The 14029-nt window shown below is 41.2% G+C and overlaps 1 protein-coding gene across 5 annotated transcripts in view; it reads right to left on the reverse strand.

Moving 5' to 3' along the window:
• LOC137802519 (actin-binding LIM protein 3-like) overlaps window positions 1-12580 on the reverse strand; it is a 38330-nt gene extending 25750 nt beyond the window's left edge. For all 5 annotated transcript variants that reach the window (XR_011079978.1, XR_011079977.1, XR_011079976.1 and 2 more), the window contains exons 1-2: window positions 12136-12580; window positions 8976-9140 (exon numbers count right to left, since the gene is read on the reverse strand). Coding sequence is in view for 1 of the 5 variants with exons in the window: in XM_068600451.1 (XP_068456552.1) it covers window positions 8976-9140; window positions 12136-12154 (184 nt within the window). In the remaining 4 variants the exon portion in view is untranslated. The remainder of the gene's footprint in view (window positions 1-8975; window positions 9141-12135) is intronic.
• Between the last annotated feature and the right edge of the window lie 1449 nt (window positions 12581-14029).

A 14029-nucleotide genomic window follows, 5' to 3' on the forward strand; every position in this document is an offset into this window, starting at 1 on the left:
AACATATGTGCATGGACATTTAGGCTATGTTTATCGGGATCCATTTTAATATTCAACTAGGGTATTTTTAATGTCATAACTTCGACTTTGAATAATACTAAGAAATATTGAAATATAGGTTTGATCTGTCATGGTCCTTGAGTTTCTATACTTATTTAACTTGTGTTTTTATTAGACTATGGTAGTAGTATTAACCATGTATGTGTATACCAGCCCAGCACTGGATTGCAAGGAAATATTGTGCAGACATTCACACAAATGTGCACATTGGCAGAAGGGGAGCATACTAACATGCTGAATAAAGATGGTAAGCATACTTCTGGTAAATATCAGAACATTAGGATTAGCAGTATATTAGCATTTTGTTTAAGCAGAGCTGTGATGTCAGTGCGTCTTTATTCGACTGACACGAACCTATTTCAGGTATTGTATTGAAACTTTGCTTTGAGTGAAGATGAATAGTTAACAGAGCTCAGCAGATTTCATAGAGATGTTTTTTTCTTCTTTGAGACAGAAAAGGAAATGATTTATCTCAAAATGTCATGGGTTGTTATTTCTAAATATTCCACCATGCAAGTACAAGTACAGCGAGGCCCACTACATCTGTATGTTGGGCATGAGGTCACAACTCAGAACTAAACCATCCAACCTGTCAGGTATCACATTAAATGTGTATAACAGTGTGTCTGAGCCTAATTCATTTCATTAAGCTTTATTTTAGCAGATTTACAATGTCATAATAGAAGCCAGAATTGCAACAGCAACTCAATGAGTATGGGCCTGCCTGAAACCATCCATTACTCCCTCTGTCACATGACATTTCAGGCTTTCAGGGACAGTCGGGACAAATCTTCCCGTTGCCACTTTAATTTGCTGACTGAAGCTTAATGTTTAAAAAGGTCAAAGACATGTCAGTCGCTTCCATGACCTGTCAAGAAGAAGAAAAAACGTATGACCCCTGTGACCTTACCTTGATGTTCCCTGACCCCACCTGTTGCTCCAAACTCTGCCGGTTCTGTGTGCTACGTCAGCATTAACAGGGCAGGTGAATAAAACAGCAGCTCACATAAGACAGCAGAGTCCTATTCACAGTAACTTAATCACTTTCATGAATGCAAAATTAGCATCTTGGATTCAAGCAAATTCAAGCTTTACTGGCGATTGTTCCTGCTGGACGGTTGAAGCGCCGGCAGAGAGAGTAACAGCATTTTTATGACCGTCGACAACCATCAAGAGAGTCATCTAGCCTCCACTCTGTCTGACCGTCTAGCTGTAGCACATCCATACTCTGTCTGTGGTGGGACTTTCTACGATTTATCATCACCAGACAGAAATAATGATCAAAAAAAGATTTTATAGGAAATTATTGAGGCCATATAATGAAATTAAAGGACTGAGAAATGGCTCATTTGTAAGCCGTCATATTGGATCAGTAAGAAGTAAATGGCACCATCTCTGCTGCAGCTTCAGTGGCTCAGTTAGCATTTAGCAAGTCTGAACAAGTTTAGGAGTCGATGCGGTTACGGACCCCAAACAAATGATCAGATTATAGTCCAATTAAATGTATGATTTAAAGATAATGTTGTGTAGACGACAACACACATAACATGATAGTTGGCTGCTTTGCGTCACAATTGTTGCTGCAACTGAACCATTGTTGTTGTTATCAGTCCTGTGCTTCTCACGATGAGTGATGTTAAAAGAAAAAGAAGATCAACAGTGAGAACAATGAAGAGACTTGAGTGTTAGATTGAGGTTAACAAGCAAATAATGTCAGTCACAATCAAAATATGAAGAAGCCTTTCTTGGATTGTCAATGTGCCCTCACCCTTTCATTGTTTAACTTGCAATATTTCAGTCCTGGGTTTCAAGGATAGGAATTTACAGGGAAAGTACATGAATTGGAGCGACTTTAAAACACGCTTAACATTTTTTTATTTATTACCTAAAATTCACAATTGATGTGACAAGTAATATAAAGAGAGTATTCAGGGCCTAATCCTAAAAAGATGAGGCTTGTATTGGAAAAGCAAACGGAAAATGCATTCCATGTCACAAATAAATACAAATCAATAAATGCAATCATGCCCAACGCATATATTTCCTTCTGCCTTTTATTCTTGTGACAAGCACCTTCTTCACTCTCTGCTCCGTCAGCTTCATTCATCACCAGCCTCCCACTTCCCCTCCCATCTGCTCATCGGGGGGGCGGGTTCAGCTGCAGTTCGTCGTTGGCACTGAAGTATTTAGATACTTTTCTTCTACATCTGTTAGCAGTGATTTGTAGCCTATTAGATTGAAGTGCTTGGGGTCTGGACACACATGCACGCATACAAACACAATTGGCAGAAAGTCAACGGATAATGATTTCTTTGTTTACTGCCAGCGGCGCACGCACAGGGACTTAGGGGTGAAAGGAAGAAGCAATGCGAAGAACTGATTTAAAAAGAAAGAATATAAATTAAGATGGATGCAAGAAACAAGAACTCCTGGAGGCTTGATATGAGAGTTGTACCGATACCAGTATCGGTAATGTCTCATGTTAGGCTGGATCGGGTATCAGCGAGTATGTCATTCTGTGCACCGATCCACTATCACCTTATCATTTACCAGCTCATTGAGACAGCTGGAACAACAACATGTGTCACTCGCTATCTGATGTCTGATTAGCTCCTTAGCTACTTCCTTCATTAGCTCCGGGGAAAAGAACTATCGATTTATTATGATTGTATTCAAATAATTGTTATTTATTCCTTTCCATTTATTTTTTAAAAGTTATTTTTCAGTTATGACTGACTGTCAAACTAGTTGATAAAATAAAGTTATACGGCATTCAACAGTGATAGCAATCACATCACACTCATACTTTTTTTTTTTTTTTACCATATTGTATCAGTTCGATACTCAGTATTGGCTAATATCTGAACATGTTCAGGTATCAATATCAGTATCGGGAAGGAAAAAAGGGGTATCAAAACCTCTCTACTTGATATGCATGTTGACTGTCTCTTCTTTCTGATTTAGCTTGCAGATATGCAAGAAAACATACAAGCGTGAACAGAAAAACCGCAGCAGCACACTGAGCCACAGTGCAAATGTTCATACAAGGACACACACAAAAGAGTGCTGCACAGCTGAGCTGATACAGCGATAAACGCTTCACAGTTTGTCCTTGAAGTCTCTTCTGAAGAAAGAGTCATCCGTGACTGTCTGTGGGCCGAGCATACACTAATACTGATAAAACACACCGCTCCATGGTGTGCAAACTTGTTTCAAACCAAAGTGGGTCAGGCTTTGTGAGCTTTACACAGGGAAAATAATCATGAGTCTGTTTTACATTCTGTTGAGAAGGTGAAGACTCTGCGGTTGTACAATAAATCCAAATAAATTAAGTGTGTGCCCTTTGTACTTTACCTTCGAGGAGGGCTAATTTTCTTCTTGAAAATGATCCTCTAAAAGTCTCCATGGATGGGATGAAATGGTTCGATGCACATTAAGAATCAGACTATGGGGGATACGTGTAGTTTTCTATAGGAATGACTAAGTTTGTGCTTTACAAAAAGAGATGCTGTAAGGTCACAGATGATGAACGTGGGTTCAATTTTCCAATGCAGAAGAGGAGAGTGGAGGACTATTTGAGGCACGGGGCGAAGACGAGACAAGGAGAAACGAAAAAGAAAGGCAAGATGGGAGTCAAGGGAGAGATTAGAGGAAGAGGAACCGAGAAGGCATCATATGTGAGGAGAAAGGGAAGCAGACAGCAAAGCAAAGGGATGAGGATGTGGAGGAAGAGACAGGGAGACCCGGGGGAAGTATCAATGAGGCTATCGATCTGTCCATCCAGAGCACGTCTGCCATCCTGTCACTGCCTTCCCTCATCTATTCGCATCATCAACATGGGATGGATTTTCTTGCTGAAGCGCTTCAGCATTTGCATGAGAGTGATCAGGATGGATCAAAGAGGAGGAGAGGAGGAGGAGTCTAACAGTCTACAGTCTAACTGAGGACTAGTATAGAAACACAGCCCCAATAAGGATTTTTCTACATTGTTTGCACTGGTGGTGTGTGCTTTTCAGCAGTTACATTGGAACGTTTGTCTGTCAAAGTGAGGAGTTAAAACTAAACAGGACATGGTCATAATATTCTATAAAATTGCTTTATTTGCTTTAAAACAAGGGTAAATTTGTGAAAGTGTTGCATATTTTGTATGAGATTCTCTAGCAAAGAGATATTACAATATTACATTTTACTTTTATGAAAGATGTAAAGCTGCTGCAGAAGTCAAGGCGTTTGGGAAAAATTATTGCAAGATAAAATTGTTAATCATATCATATCATCCCTTCATATCCAGCTGCTGTAATAACAAAAAGAGAAGATACTATTGCTGGAATATTAGATTCATAATCAATTTCTCAATTGATTATTTGAGAAAATGTATCACAGTATGTTTATTGCAGTGGTGGGCTGTCACGGCCAGCGAGGCCATCTCTGCTAGCCTAAACAGAATCACAAAGCTATATAGCTATTTTATAATTAAAAGTTATATATATTTTATAATGTAAATGTTTTTTTTCACAAATACACTGCATGTATTATAATTATTTCCATATTAGCTTATGTTCTCATTGGGCAGCTCCTGTCTGTCCCTCATGGCTTGCTGTCTGCTGGCTGTTCAGACCAGCGAGCTGTCGCTGGCCTAGAACGCTGCTGTAACGCTCTTTCTCCATCAGATCTCCCCTCTGTCTCTCTGTATGTCTCTCTCTCTCTCTCTAAACCTGGTATGTGATGCTCTACTACCTCTGCTTTGCACATGTTGTTGAAGTTGGCAAGCTCAACCGTTAGCAGAAGTCGTCGTTAGCACTTGGCAACATGGCATTGTTATTACAAGCCATTTCAAATCAATTGCAATCTTGAGCAGACAATTTAGAGAACCACGTTGATAAGGACATTCTTCAGTTTCACTGGATAAAAGGGGCCACATCCCGCAGCAGGTCTGCCGGCATTTTTCCGCCGACGAGCAGAAGATGATTATGACTACATATGATGCATTTAAGCCCATAATGATGGCAAAGTCTAATGGTGCTTTCACATTCAAAGCGTGGCGAATAGTCACAACACTTCCTGTGAATGCAGCTTAACGCCGCTGGTCGGGCTGGAAATTCACATTGCAAAATATCAGTAAATGTGTCAGTGTTGGGAAAATGCACGGCTAATTTTAAGTGCCTCATCACCCACATCAATCAGATTATATTTATTTATTCAAATATGTCTGCTGGCAGTAGTATACAAATTAATATATACTGTAACGGACTCAGAGACATGTAATGTTAACCTGTTATGTTGAAAGTGTTGTTGTGTTTACCGAAATAGGTGTTCTACCTAAGATGACTGGTTATTGTAATTACTGGGTTCAGGAGGTCAGTGAATGTCGCATGAGCTGTGAAGCCTGTCAGTCCTCCTAGCTATCTATGCCTGTGATTGGCTGAGCAAGTGAGGTGGGGGGTTTTGTGTGTGTGTGTGTGTGTGTGTGTGTGTGTGTGTGTGTGTGTGTGTGTGTGTGTGTGTGTGTGTGTGTGCGTGCGTGTGTGCGTGGTCTGCATAGCTTACTGTTAGCTCGTGAGCTAACAACTCGCGAGCTAAAAGCTACAGATTGTAGCTAAAGACTATTCGCTGAGGACTCTGTTGGTGCATCTCACCCTGTTTGTGAGACATGCGCGATGGAATAAAATAGCCGTCCAATATTTGATTGACAAGTCTATACAGTCAAGTTGTGTGGGCTTGAACTTGTGGGGTGTGAAAATGCTAACATGCTTCACCGTCAGCCATTGATTGATTCATCCTGAGGGGACAATGCATATTCTTATCATTTTATGGCAATCCATCCAATAGTTGTTAGTTTTAGTCTGGACTAAAGTATTGAACAAACCAAGAGGCTAAAACTAACCTGATAGTTGATTCTACTTCAATAGTGCCCACACCAATAATACACTTACTAAAATCAGGAGAAGAAAGTTCACAGTTAACTCTGTACTATCCAAACCTGAGGCCACACCACCTAAAGTAGTCATCATGCTACCCAACAACAGACCATCTCAAATCTCAAATCACACACCAGCACACTCATCCATCTCACTCTGCTCATCTGTTTCCATTCCTCATTAATCCCAAATCTCCTCTCCGCTCTCCCGAAACAATCTCTTAAATTCTAAATAGCCAAAGTAACTGGAGATTACACCATTTACCAAACAAAGACGCATTGTGACTCTCTGACATTCACAGCTCCAAACAAAGCATGCGAGACAAGAGAGCCACAGAGAGGGGAGGAGAGAGGAAAAAATGTCAGTAAAAGCTGACAATTTGATTCTTGTCCACTTCATCAGCTGATGAAGCTCATTAGCTCAAAGTCATTAAGCTTACTCAGCAAGATAAATTGCCTGTAATAATAAATACTGTAATATCAAAGGGAGAACACTTACGTCAATAAGTCTAGCTTCTGTCCTGTCAGATGGAATAAGTGCTGCAATTGAGCCAACAAACAATCAAATCTGTTCAGCTAAGGCATTTGTTAAGACTTAAAAAAAAAATGCTCTTCCTTATTGGTGTTGTGTGGCTGCGTGCATTTAGGCGATGCAACTGGCAGATCAAAGAGAGAGAGAACAGTGTTTTGGGACTGTGGGTCTATGGCTTGTGAAAGGAGGTTAGCTGGTTGGAGTCTGACTTGGGGCTGAAAACCTGCTGACAGCACTGTTAAGCTAGCTGCTGACTCCAGACCTCTATTTGTGTGGTCTGTCCCACCTGCTCAGTGGTGGAGCTCAAAAACATGCATTTTTACACATACAAACTCATAAAGATGCGCACACACACGCTCAACTTCAACTTTTTAAAGACTCTCACCAGATGGACAGATGCAATAGATGTCATGTGTACAGAATGACCAACCGAACAGAGTTACAGCACATTCAAATCAATATGACAGAAATTATTCACATAATGAGAAGTAGACATGGACCACGATCCAGAAATCCACAATCCATATCAGCGGAAGGAGGTGGAAAGGAGGGGCATCAGCAGGGCCGCCATGGCAGCAGGTAGGAGGCAGTACCGGCTGCAGACAGCCATGATCAATGGAAACTTGAGGCTAGGAGGCACCGAGGCTCCCGCAAAGAAGTAGAGTTATTAATGTACAATGGAGAGACAAGAATTCATCCAGAAGGAGAAAGAGAATTGAGAGAAGTGAGAGGAGCTCATTGTATCCTAAGACGTCCCCCAGCAGTCAAGGCCTATAGCAGCATATCTACGGGTTGGACCAGGGCTAACCTGAGCCAGCCCTATAACTATAAGCGTTGTCAAAGAGGAATGTCATAAGTCTACTCTTAACCGTGACCGTGTTTGTCCCCCAGACCAAAGCTGGTTCCACAGAATAGGAGCTTGATAACTGAAGGCTCTGGCCCCCATCCTACATGTTGAGACTCTAGGAACGACAAGTAACCCTGCATTCAATGAGTGCAGCTCTATAGTGGGGGTAATATGGCACTGTAAGCTCCTTAGGATATGATGGTGCATCACCAGTTAAGGCTTTATCGGTGAGGAAAATGATTTTATATGTAATTCTTGATCTTACAGGAAGCCAGTGCAGAGCAGCTAATACAGGATAAATGTGATCTATCTTCCTAGTCTTCGTTAGTACACGAGCTGCAGCACTCTGAATCAACTGGAGAGACTCAAGAGACTTACCGGAGCAGCCTGATAACAGGGAGTTACAGTAATCCAGTCTTGAAGTAACAAATGTGTGAATCAACGTATCTGCGTTGCTTTGAGAAAAGATTTGCCTGTTTTTTTAAATGTTCCATACATGAAAAAAGGCAGTTCTTAAGATTTGTTTTACGTGGGAGTTAACGCACAAGGCCTGATCAAAGATAACTGAGATTCCTTTCGGTGGTGCTGGATGCCAGAGCAATGCCATCCAGAGAAACCATACGATCAGATAATTGATTTCTGAGGTGTTCTGGGCCAAGTAAAACAACCTCAGTCTTGTCCGAGTTCAGCAGCAGGAAATTGCAGGTTATCCGGGTTTTTATGTCTTTAAGATAAGCTTGAAGTTTAGCGACTTGCTAGATTTTCATCTGGCTTCATTAACAGACATAGTTGAGTATCATCGGCATAGCAATGAAAGTTTATGGAATGTTTTCCGATAATATTGCCTAAAGGAGCATATATGAGATTAATAAAATTGGTCCAAGCACAGAACCTTGTAGAACTCCATGACAAACGGTGGTGGTCCTCAAGGCGATCTGCCCAAGATGCATAATGTAAATACCACATGGGTTGACAGTGATACTCAACTTGCTTTTGTAAGAGGCCAGTTATTACCTTCTGCGATTTCGGAACATTTTGGGGCCGGATCTCCAGTCTATTTTGAGGCGATTGTAAAGGCCCTCAAACCCATTATTCATATTAAAAGAAAAAAATCCCATTGTGAATCAATTCATTTTTACTGTGAAAAATACACTCTGACTCACCTGGCACGTATTGTGTAAGTAGTCGTGCAGTATCACTGCCATGTACCAAATGTCATGTATCCGAGTCTGGGTTTGTGGTATTTTGAAATGACATGTGAACTGATTGTTTCTCATTGGACTTACATCATTGTGCCATCAACTTTGATGCTTGTGAAGTCACAGCTCAGTTTCTATTTCAGTGAAGCTATCATTGATTCAATTGTACTGGTTCCCTCTTGTCTGAGTACTGGCAATTATTAAATGATTAATTATACAATTTGGTGTGGGTGGAATCCACACAAGGAAACACATAAATCCAAGATAATAATACAAAAAATAATGAATATGAGATGTTTGTGAGAAGAGAATGGAAGCGGATGCAAGTGTTTGTCCATATGTGTGATTGTAAGGAGGCGTTAATGTGCACTGAATATACAGAAGCATGTTTGTGTGTGTAGGTGTGTGGCAGCTTCTTACCTTGGCAGGTGAAACAGAGAACATGGAAGTGTGTGTTTTTGACGCGCACCACCTCCCCACGACACACCTCCCCACAGCGCTCACACACAATGGGTGAATTTCCACGGCTGGAGAGAGGAGAGCTGCTGTTGTTGTTTCCTCCATAAAGGCCCGACTGGTACTGAACTGAGGAGAGGATCAGAAAGATGTCACGAATTGTTATTTTGAAGCCCTTTCTTCTGTCGTCCTTTCAACTGAATTCAAAAGTCCTAAATGATCGTGATGGGAAAAAAAGATAAATTATGTGACGCATTTGTTTTCTCAATCAAAAGTCTTGTTGTAGGAACGTTTAATAGCTAAACACACACTTTAATGCAAAATGAATCTGGAAACAACTGCTCAGGTTTATCTTGAAGATAAAGTATAAACAAATCAGGTCCTCAAGTCGACTCATTCTCAAACATCTGCACAGGTGCTTGTTTGTTGTCCCTTTAAAAAACAAAGACACTTATATATGTACTGCCACACAAACGCAATGGAAAACAATCCTGGTGAATCAATGAGACAAAAACACCCAAAAACATACACAATGTCAAACATAAACATGATAACACAATCGAGTAAAGGTTTAAGGGAGACGGAGAAGGCTTAGTGGTTGACTTTGTAAATAGTAGTGGCTCCTGGAAAGTCTGGTCCTCTGCCAGAAGATCAGCCCGACTTACAACCTTTCATTATGAAGGAAGCAGCTTATGGGGCAGGTGTAGAGGAAGACCTGAGGAAGACCTGCTGGTGGCCTTCAGTCACTTATAGTTGTCAGGAGGAAATATATAATTATTGATTTTCTACTATAACTAAGCTTTTCAGATTTGCATTACTGTAGTAAACTGTCAAAGGTTTTTGTACTTCATTATGTCTACACTTATACAAATAGCTTCTCCATTTACTTTTACTGTGTTCAACACTTTCTTTCTTTTTTCTACAATCACAGTGCATTGCAACTTGTGCACATGACAATACAGCTTTGAATATTGAATCTTAAAACCCACATCGAGAAGATGACACACACACACACACACACACACACACACACACACACACACACACACACACACACATGGGGCTGTTTTGGGCTCTTTTGTCTTTGCTTATGAAACTGGACAAATCCCTTTTAGAAAAACAAAAAAACAAGTAATTTATCTACACTGTCTGAAACACACACACACACACACACACACACACACACACACACACACACGTGTCATAGCAAGATAGTTGTGAATAGATTTCACTGACTGGCAGCATCTTTGATCAATATTGATTCAGATTTCCTGTAACAATCAACTGACCTCTATCCAATGTGTAACAATCTAAGTGATGATGTCACTGTATTCCACCCAATTACATTACATTACAGTTAATACTGCTGCTTGCAAGAGTGTTACGCAATCACAGCAAACACACAACATACCGGCAGGTTAAGCTGGTGACAGCAGGAGAACAACAGAGTTGTGGATCTATAAATGTGTTCAGGATAGAGAGAGAGACGGATGGGAGAGAGAAAAGGTAAAACTGGGACAAAAATGTTTCCTAACAAATTGACCAGTATGTGTTCTTCAGTGTGTGTGTGTGCGTGTGTGCGCCTGTGTGTGTGTGTGTGTGTGTGTGTGTGTGTGTGTGTCTGTGTGTGTGTGTGTGTGTGTGTGTGTGTGTGTGTGTGTGTGTGTGTGTTTGCGCATCACAAAAGCTGGCATTCGCTCTGTAGCCAGATGGCAGCACAAGGACTGGAACCACAGACATAGAAAGCCACCTGTGTGTGTGTGTGTGTGTGTGTGTGTGTGTGTGTGTGTGTGTGTGTGTGTGTGTGTGTGTGTAATTGAAAGAGAGAGAGTCTGAATGTGTTCATTTTTGTGTGTTCATGATTATTAGATTAAATGTTGTATGTTCTAGTTAACAGTATGTAATTGATGATGGTGACAACATGTTCATAGACTATGCATATACTTTATGTGCATGTGTGTGTGTGTGCTGTGCGTTTTCTAAACACATACACCAACAGCCAGGTGAATGTTCTAAACACACAACCTCTAGCTCTTGTATGTGTTTACTCATGATCCCTCACACAAAAAAAGAAATGTCATTTTCCTAATATTCTGCAGCGAGTGGCATCAAAGTCTACTCTGTTTGACAAGACATATTTATTCTGACTCTTGACATTTTGGCTAAACAGTTGCAATAAAACACATGAAGGTCTCCCTTAGTATGAATCAAACCACTCTGCTGAAAGGGAATCCTCTTCTTTTGTGCGGGAAATTTTGGGGCTTACCGTCGCTCACCTTCTTCTACGCTGACATGGTCATGAGCCGTTTTTTTTTTTTGTTGCTTTTTATAGGTTAAATATCTCCCTTGGGTAAGAGAAATCAAACTGAGGTGTGAGTACTCGCTTTGTCCGCTGAGCCGCTTTTGTTTTTGGAAAGCATATATTGGAGTTCAGTGATTTCGCATTAATAAAAAACATCCCTCTGTGGTTCTATGTTTAGACATTGAGACATATTAATATGTGCCTGGCACAGTGTGGACCAAAGATGTGCAGCTTTGTCCTCCTGCTATCCAAGAACCACAAGTGTCCTGTTTCTTCTCTCTCCAAAATATCTTAATAGCTGTCAGAGGCTCCTCAGACTGCCATACCTGACTATTGATTGTGATGAACGCTGAATTTCACACATTTATCAAATAAAATGATAGACGAATTGAGTGGGTTCTGTGACCCTTAGTTGTTATCAGAAGCACATAAATCAACACCACTTGCAACCACAATGATTCAAATACTAAAGAAAGCTGTCAGATATCAATACACAATATCAGCCTCTGTCTCTAACCTTCACGAACCGAGAGACGGCTAATAACATGATGAAATACGGTGTCAATAAGTGAGTCAGTGATCAATAACCTCATTGAAGGGCTGTTTGTGTCTACTTCAGGTTAAACACTCCCAGGACATTATGTTATTGATTATGCACCAGCAAACATACATACACACTCACATGGAAACACACACACACACAGTGAACACGTGTGCACCTCAGCATACTCACACACACACACACACACACACACACACACACACACACACACACACACACACACACACACACGCACACACACACACACACACACAGCTTACCATTTGTCGGTCCACTCATGATGTGAAGTGGAATTCAAACAGCTTGAATGATAGTCCTCCTCAGAGTCTGCCTGTCCGTTAATTTAAGCTTCCAGCTGCAGGACACAGGCTCCAGATATGACCAAGCACTCCTGTCAACTCTCTGTCTCCCTGTCCGACTTGAATCTCTCCCCCTCTCCCTCTCTCTGTGCGCGCGCCCGTGTGTGTGTGCGTGCGTGCGTGAGTGTGTGTGTGCGTATGTCTCAATCTGGTGAGGGCTTTCCCTGCTCCTCCCGGCAAGAGGATTATACAGCCAGGCGGTCAGACCACCTCTCCGCCCTGCGTAAAGGCAGCCGCTTGAGGAGTTAAATCGAAACTGGCTGCACCTTCCTCCTCTTCCTCGCGACTTCAGCCTCAGCCTCTCCCACCCAACGGACCCCGGCTGTCCTCTGGACCGTCGCAGAGGCGTCCATCCCTCCCTGAAGGCCAGTGCGCTCCCGCACGCCCGCGCGCTCCGGTGTGAAGGCTGAAATGCCGGGTGGTGAGTTTCTGAGGGTTTGCCTCAGACTCTGCGCGGTCAGAGCGTCGTTCACCGGGCAGGACGAGGTCCGTTCACAACGCGACAGCGCCGCCCAGCGGCTGAGCTACAAACTGTGAGGAAAAAACACACCTGCCCCTTTCTATATGGTATGAAATGATATATATATATATATATATATATATATATATATATATATATATATATATATATATATATATATATATATATATATATATAACATAACATATAACATATATAACATATAACATATATGTTATATATATATATATATATATATATATATATATATATATATATATATATATATATATATATATATATATATACACACATTGTTATTTATACATTGGGCTGCTGTTGTAAGCAATGCAGCTATAGGCCGTAAGGTGAACCCCGTTTTCGCTCATCCCGCTCCACAGTTGTGCATCTATGCGATCTTTAGCTCATAAAAAAGAACGAAGGAAGCTGGTTGGGTCCCTGTTTTCTCCTGTTTTCCCAAGTGTCTTTGAGCAAGACACCGAAGCCCCAGCGCTTCAAAGCAGCACAAAGCTCCTTAATTGCTAAGGATGGGTAAAATGCAGAGAATATTTCCCCCACTGTGAAATCAATAAAGGATTCTTTAAAAAAAATAAAACAAATAAGAATCTGCATCTCCTGGTGCACCCCACCTGTAATAACTCCACGCCCCACTAGAGGGTTGCACCCCACAGTTTGAGAACCACTGGTCTATAGGGAACAGTGTGATAGTTATTTCTCTACATAATTGACACATATATACCCTAGCCAAAATGACAAGGCCAAAAATAAAATCACGATAAACTACTCCAAATGAAAAGTCCTCAAACCAGACTCCTAAACACGCAAAGAACCGAAGAAAATTAAACGGCAGCTCTTCCCATTCAGGAAACAACAAGGGTTGAAAAAATCCGAACAAATCATCAGGCAAATATCAGTTTGACAATCGCAGACAACAGAGCTATACACCAAGGCCTGCAGGGATAAAAAAGTTCAATTTAAAAAAGGTTCGTGTGCAGCTCGTCCGCATTTTTTAATAACAACCGGATGGACTGTGATTGGCTGCAGGTCTTCAGATTCACCAGCCAATGGCACGAGGGATAGATGGGACACGCGCTGAGGCCCACTGAGGCATATAACAAATAATTAACACAATTTATCACTTTCACCTGTGGGGAATGTAACAGGGTCCATATGTTGGGGACTCTCTTGGGATTTGAGACGTGTTTGTAATTTGGTATTTTGTCATCCCTACATTGTATTTATGTAATATTCCAGTAATAATCCAATTGAATAAACAAAGCGTTTTGAGATTGGCAAAAGACTGTGCTTGGGCAT

This window comes from Clinocottus analis, unplaced genomic scaffold (genome assembly GCF_023055335.1).
Source record: "Clinocottus analis isolate CAN_PGR_092001 unplaced genomic scaffold, fCliAna1.0.p SCAF_5, whole genome shotgun sequence".
In the NCBI taxonomy this organism is placed as follows: Eukaryota; Metazoa; Chordata; class Actinopteri; order Perciformes; family Cottidae; genus Clinocottus; species Clinocottus analis.